Source organism: Lissotriton vulgaris, unplaced genomic scaffold (assembly GCF_964263255.1).
Source record: "Lissotriton vulgaris unplaced genomic scaffold, aLisVul1.2 SCAFFOLD_1014, whole genome shotgun sequence".
Taxonomy (NCBI): domain Eukaryota; kingdom Metazoa; phylum Chordata; class Amphibia; order Caudata; family Salamandridae; genus Lissotriton; species Lissotriton vulgaris.
The window spans coordinates 795,185-801,786 of record NW_028253762.1 but is presented as its reverse complement, the minus strand read 5'-3'; the positions used below and the strand labels follow the sequence as shown (position 1 = coordinate 801,786).

Here is a 6,602-nt window from a genome sequence, read left to right as displayed (position 1 = left end):
GTAGCTCCAAAAGACATTTAAAACTGTTTCCTATTTCTATTCGCTATTTGAAGCACGTACAGATAGGGCTAAAGAATACGGCACGATGATTTTGCCTTTTTTTCCTACCGACCGGTAGATCAAAATTCCGATGTTGCCGGAAGAAAACTGAACAGGTGGCAACCCTAACCGAGATATAGGATTTAATTTAAATTTCTATTACGTACTGGGAAAACGAAACCGAGCACACTGGGGTAAACTACTATTATAATGAAGTCTGTCTTCTATTCCTATACCAATGACCAGGGCTGTGCTGATCTCGCGAGAATAGCTGCCCCAGCTGTTTGTACCAGTAAGATGGCAGCGACCGGTTTAGATGGGGAACTTTTAGTTGTCTGTTGCATTCCCCCGGTGCTGCGCGCCGCGCACCTACGCTCCCACTTCAGCCAGTTCATGGAGGCTGGAGGGTTTCAGTGCTTCCACTACCGGCACCGGCCGCAAGGGGGAACCGGAGGAGGCCGCTGCTGCTTAGTGTCTGTGAGAGCTGGCCAAGCCGCCGCTTTCCTTCGGATGTACAGCGGAAAACCCTGGACGGGGCCGGAGGGTAGTGTCATACCCGGGCCTCGCTGTGCGATCCGCCGAGTGCAAGCCCCACCCTCCTGTGCAGGTACATTTTTTGCTGCCCATTCAGTCCTCAAACGAAGCTTATTGATGGAACAATATTGGTTCTGCAACGAGGGATTTGTTAACATATATACCACGTGATAAATCTGGAAAGTGAATTTTCTTTTCAAATGTGGGGCTGGAGGTGGGTCTTGCAGATGATTGTCATTTAGGACCTACTGACTGAGGCTATATAGTAGTACTGTCCCCAGGGCAGAAGTCCTATATAAAGAAGTGGGGGGACTGACCAAGTAAGACAATATGCAAATGAACTCATGACGTCACGAGGTAGCGCTATGTAAATAAAATAGTGCTATTTATATTATTTATGTAAATACTGAGACAGACTAAGCCCTCTGGCAGTCTTACAGTGTCTGCATTTATATATAGGAACGGAACAAAGGCAAAAGCATGCCTCTCTTAAGTACCTGGAAAGAGAAGGCAAGAAGTGAGCCTTTGATTGCCTCTATAGCAGTTACATGTAAATGTAAGGTTCCAGGCGGCCCCCAGTCAGCATATACAAACAAAAGGAGGCCGGATGGTCCCTTAACTTAGACCCAGCTGAAGGTGCAAAAAGGCTCCCTCCCTACCTGCAGGTTGCGGCTGGGAATGGAAAGCAGGCAACGTGCAGGTACTGCTGAACGTGTCCCGGTGTCAGAAATTACACTGGGACAAGTTTTGCATGTTTCTGTGGGGCCCAACTTCTTGCCACGGGGGACGCGTCCACCCTGTGAAAAGTATGGGGGACGCCGTGTACCTGCGTGTACCCCCGACTCGAGCCCGGACTGTCCCTGACTGTCCCTATCTGCCATTGCCAATGCTCAGTCAAGACCAGGGCTTTAAGTGGGCCGGGTCTCACCGGTGCTGAGCTCCGGCAGTTTTTTAAAGGCGGCCTCGAAACGGGTCTCTATCGGGCTGTTTTGTGCCCTGGCACAGGCGGTCCATTTTTTTCACACCGCTCACTTCTCACTAGTGGAGAAGTTACGGCATGACGCCATGCCAGGTGAGCGTTGTAGGAGAAGGGACTTCCTTAAAAGAGTCATTTTATCTCTGGATTTCCCTTCTCTTTCTGAAACTCAGATGAGCAGTGACATTGTCGTGGTGTTACCAGGGCTTTGAGTGGAAGCTTTTTCAATTTTACATACAAGCCATAGTTGCTGCTTATTTATCTTATGCAACTAACAACCATTGACAAAGCCAATAGTCCTGGCTTGTCGTAGGTATGATGTTACTTGTTGTATCATATATCTGGATGCAATGACAGAAACAGCAAAATACAAGTCGGGCGGCACACTATACTAAGCACAGATTTTTAGCTTAAGTGTTTTTAAGCCACGCCCTTAATTACATTGACCATGCCCCTTTGAGAGACCCGCCAGTTTTTTCATCCCACTTAAAGCCCTGGTCAAGACTGTTAGGATAGTAGACCTCCCTGTCCCTTTTTGTGTTGGGAGATGAACGTCCCATCATATGAAAAAGGTGAGGGGGAAAAGCAGAGGAACCCGTCACGCATGCCCCTAGTGGTATTGGATGTGATGGGGAGAGGTAATAAAAGGACTCAAGGCCTGGAGTAATCTGCCACACGGGCCCTTCCGACTGCCCTGCACAAGCAAGTCTCTTTTGGCCTCTATGCTGAGTGACCTACTCCCTGTTGCCTGCAAAGCAATTGGGTGATAGCCTTTTCAATCTGTTATTGCTGTTGCCGCCCCAGTTACATACAAAAATATAAAATCCAAATAAAAAAGGTAAAGAAAGGTTGTTGCTCCTGGTGGCTGTGTCTCGGGCCCAACTCCTTATACCCAACGTATGACTTTAACCTGGTGGTGCCTTTCTAATCACAAGTTGCCTAGCTCATATTTTTACTACACCTTCTAACTCCTGCGCAATCAAATACCTGCTTGACTTGAGATGGCCTCAGTACCCGTCCTTGAGCCACTTATTGTAGAAGGCCCCGCATTTATGCAGGCAGCACAATGGAAAGAGATATGCGGTCTGCAATAAACTAAATCATTTTGCCAAGGTATGCTGCTCCTCCACCTCTCTCAAGGTGCTAAACCCCAAATCAGTCCATTTCGTACAGACATCTGAAAACCAGATGAAGAAGAAATGGATGATTATGATGTGGAGGGTGCAGTTCGTGTCATACACACTAGGCAGCTAGGAGAGTACCCTAGACGGTGCATTCCCAAGTGCGCTGTACTATCGGGCCATCAAATTCCAGCCCAGATTTACGCGAGGGATGCGATAAACATTTTTGCACAGTTTCTACTGCAAACTCTCCCGCTGTAGCCTGTACTGCTCTCCACAATTACCCATGTGTTAGCCTATGATCCGTCAGCACCATTCCTACTGGCAGTAGTGTTCACCACAGAAATCTCTCATGTATCAGATTCTACATGCGCCAAGGTATACATCACAAAGAGTAGCTTTTAAATGTTACTGAGCCATCGCGTGTCAGAATGACTTCACCTAATATCTATTTCTCTCAGCGTATTCCTAGTGTGTGTGGATTATCTCCTGACTGAATTCTTGCAACCATTCCAAGACATTTGTTGTCTAAAAGACAGTTTCATACACCTTTTACCGGGGATGTGGAATTCCTATAGCCCGACGCCCAGGACAAGGACAACAAGTTTTCATGTGTATTTTGTCCTTGGGACAAGTAGGCCCAACCCCCTGCAGCAAAACCCTTTGGCTGCCAGTTTGCAGTACCACATTAAGGATCAAGGAAGGGCACGGTCTGCAGTTAACATACTATTTTTGCCCATATGTTAACGCTGTTTAAACTTGTATTTGTGGTTAATTAATTGAAAGCCTTTATTAGGCAGATCCCCCCCTCCCCCATGATATTGCGGCATAGATTTCCAATTTTAGCAGCACAAAAATTGATATTTTGCGGCATTATTGCAGCACTTTATTTTACTCGCAATCATCCCATTTCAGCTTTAAATCAGCGGATACTGTTTTAGCAGAGTATTCCACTTTGAAATAATCGTTTTTAAAGTGTCTGAGAGTGTTTATGTTTGCAATCTGTATTGCCACAGTATTACTTATCACTGGACCCAATTTTGAGTCCCCGATTTTTTGAAAAGTTACCATTGAACATGATTGGGTAGTTTCATCAGCAGTTTGGTAATTAACAGACCTTCATTCTGATGGCCTTTGTCTACCACTGGGTAGAAACAACGGCGTGCAGGAGAAGCAAAGGTTTAAGTAACGTCTGGAAAAAGAGGGCCCGGGCATTGAAGTCTCTGGAATATTTTATCTGGAGCTGTGCACAGTCACCCTTTGGAATGAGGCATCAAGAATAATATGCGATCTACCGAAGTGTGATCTGTTGAAGGAGATTTGGCCTAGTGGAGGACTGTAGAAGCTGTTTTCTACTGTAATAAAAGGGGTCAGTGTCACATGTGTCCCGTTGGCTAAACAACATACTCGGGAACTAGTAGATCTAAGTGTAATCTTATGTTCGCCATGTAAACAATGGTTGTGATTTTTGTGAAGATAACAATATGCCTGAGCCACCGGTTACCCATCTCTCAACGCTGGGGATTCGCGGTCATAATTTGATTATTAAGTTGCAAGGGGCTAGTAGAATATTGGGTGTCTCAGATATTTGGGCTGTATGAGGTGTGCCGAGGTTATAGAAGTACTAGGCTGCAAATGGGATTATTTGAACATTTTGCTTGGGGTGAAGATGGAAGACTGAGGTGCATGGTGGGCGCTTGTTTTGCCAGGGTGCAGAGTTGTTATCCCTTCACTGACCTCCCCTGCCCTGGACGTCTTGTTCTGTATGTTAAAAGCTGTTGCTGCTGGTGCACAGAAGGGAGGGGCAATAATTGCAGTAACGAGTGTCTGTCTCTCCATGATGCTGCTCTGCCCTTAGCGCTTTAGGGCTACATAACTCTGACAGAGAGGAGTCTTAATGTATTATTAAACCACCTCTGATTTATGAATTAAAACTTCAAATTATTATAGCCTCTGTGGATTTTGGCAGGAAAAAATTACCTATTTAATCACTGTTCGAAGTCCCAAAGGTTTCTTTTAGTGCTGTAGAAATTTATTATACTTTCAATACAAAAAATGTAACTTTTACACACACAGATTTTTTTAAAGAAAATCTTTTTTTAAAAGTTTTTTGTAATTTCAACTGATTTTGTTGAAGCGAAATATATATTTACACAAGTAAATATAACAAATTCTTGCATTTCGGTCCTTTTAAATTGAATGTATTCATTTTGATGTGTAATCACACAAAGTACTGATACTGTACAAATCAAGAATTTTGTTATATTTACTTGTGTACATATATTTTGCTTAAACAAAATCAATTGAATTTACAAAAAACGTCTAAAATAGATTTTCTTTAAAAAAAACTGTATAAGTTTAATTTTTTTGTATTGAAAGTATAAGACATTTCTACAGCACTAATAGAAACCTTAGGGACTTCGCACAGTGCGCTGTGAGTTGGACGGGATGGTTTCAGTTTCCTACTTTTCAGGAATTTGTCAATAGGGTCACAGGCAGAACCCTTAAATCACTGCAGCACACACCACCATAATTTAGTCAATTTGGAAAACTTTTTGTGATAAACTTTTCACAATTAGGTATGCAGGTTGGAACACATTTTTCAGAATGATTTAATCACTGCCAGTCCTGGGCAGCTGTATCCCCCCACAAAAAAACGGAAATCTAAAGTAATCCTCCCCTCACGAAATCCTGGACGGTCTGCCAAAGGTAACTTTAAATCACGCCCTCACCACACACTGGTTATTACCCCACATAATATATCACTCATGACATCTTCTATGACATCATTGATATTTTGCCCTCAATGTTTGTATAACTCAGTATTCTCACTTCGATATTCAGGGACATATCTGTGTCACCAAGTCAATGTGCCCATTAAAAAAAAATTTATAAAAAAAAAAAAATACATTTTGAAAATAAGGCAGGCCAAATGTAAAGAAAATAATGACTCCAAGACAGGCAGAGCCCAAACTCCAGAGAGGAAAAAAGAGTAATACTGAGCTTGGACTAATGCATGACAACTAGTAGCAAAGGTGAGCAAGATCAGTTATCTATAGATAATTAACTATTGAAGAACAACCTTGAAGAATAACCCTGTCTACCTTCTCGGTCCAACACTGGATTCACTCATGACCTTAGCTTCCCAGTACCTCTGGGGAATTCAACGCTTCGCTGAGGAGGCCTAGATACACCATATCACCTACATTCTTGTTATAGTGGAAGTAAGGAGTCAACCAGCACAAAACCATCTTAACAGGAGCAAAAGTATGGAAAAAGAGACCAAGAAATTCACAGAAATAGTTACAAAAGAACCACATCAGAAACTGGTTATAGGAAATGGTCACTTCAACTGATTGTGAACGTAAGGCTGCGGCAGCTCACATTTAACCAGTCTTCCTTTCTTGTTTTATATATCATCCTCCCTTGCCTTTGATCGGCACTGAGCTGGTCTGCAGTAATTTTACTGAGAAATATGTCAGTTTCTTTGTGTTTGTATAGTGACCAGAATAAGGCGTTGCAGCACATTTTCTTTGGCATCTTATTTCCTGCAAACATTAAGCGTTAGGTGACCTGCAACTCTAAACACTCAAATGTGTTTGACATAAGAGGTTGGAAGTTAGCTGGAACCTATTGTAGACATCAGGGAAACTGCCAAACTATTCGCTGCATGAGCTGAGGTATAAACCGCATTCCGCAAGTCAATATATTAGGTCACGTTTTAGACGTTTGTACGGATATCGTTACTATTAGTATATTCTCGCATCACAATATCCACACCCCTTTTGTCATTGAGCAAAAATAATGTATCATACAAATCTTGGAGGAACTCGTTGATAAGCTGGAGGTGTGCGGCCAGTAAAAAACACTCCTGCAAGATGTCAGGGCTGTCTGCCTTCGCCTCAATCTGGAAAGTCTCCTGCACCCGGCCC

General features: G+C 43.2%; 1 protein-coding gene across 1 annotated transcript in view; it reads left to right on the top strand.

The window, feature by feature from the left end:
• Window positions 1–331: 331 nt before the first annotated feature.
• Window positions 332–6,602, top strand: part of LOC147660776 (G patch domain-containing protein 3-like) — a 106,043-nt gene continuing 99,772 nt past the window's right edge. The window contains exon 1 of the mRNA XM_086951474.1: window positions 332–646. Within this exon, the coding sequence (XP_086807600.1) occupies window positions 337–646 (310 nt within the window). The 5' untranslated portion in view covers window positions 332–336. The remainder of the gene's footprint in view (window positions 647–6,602) is intronic.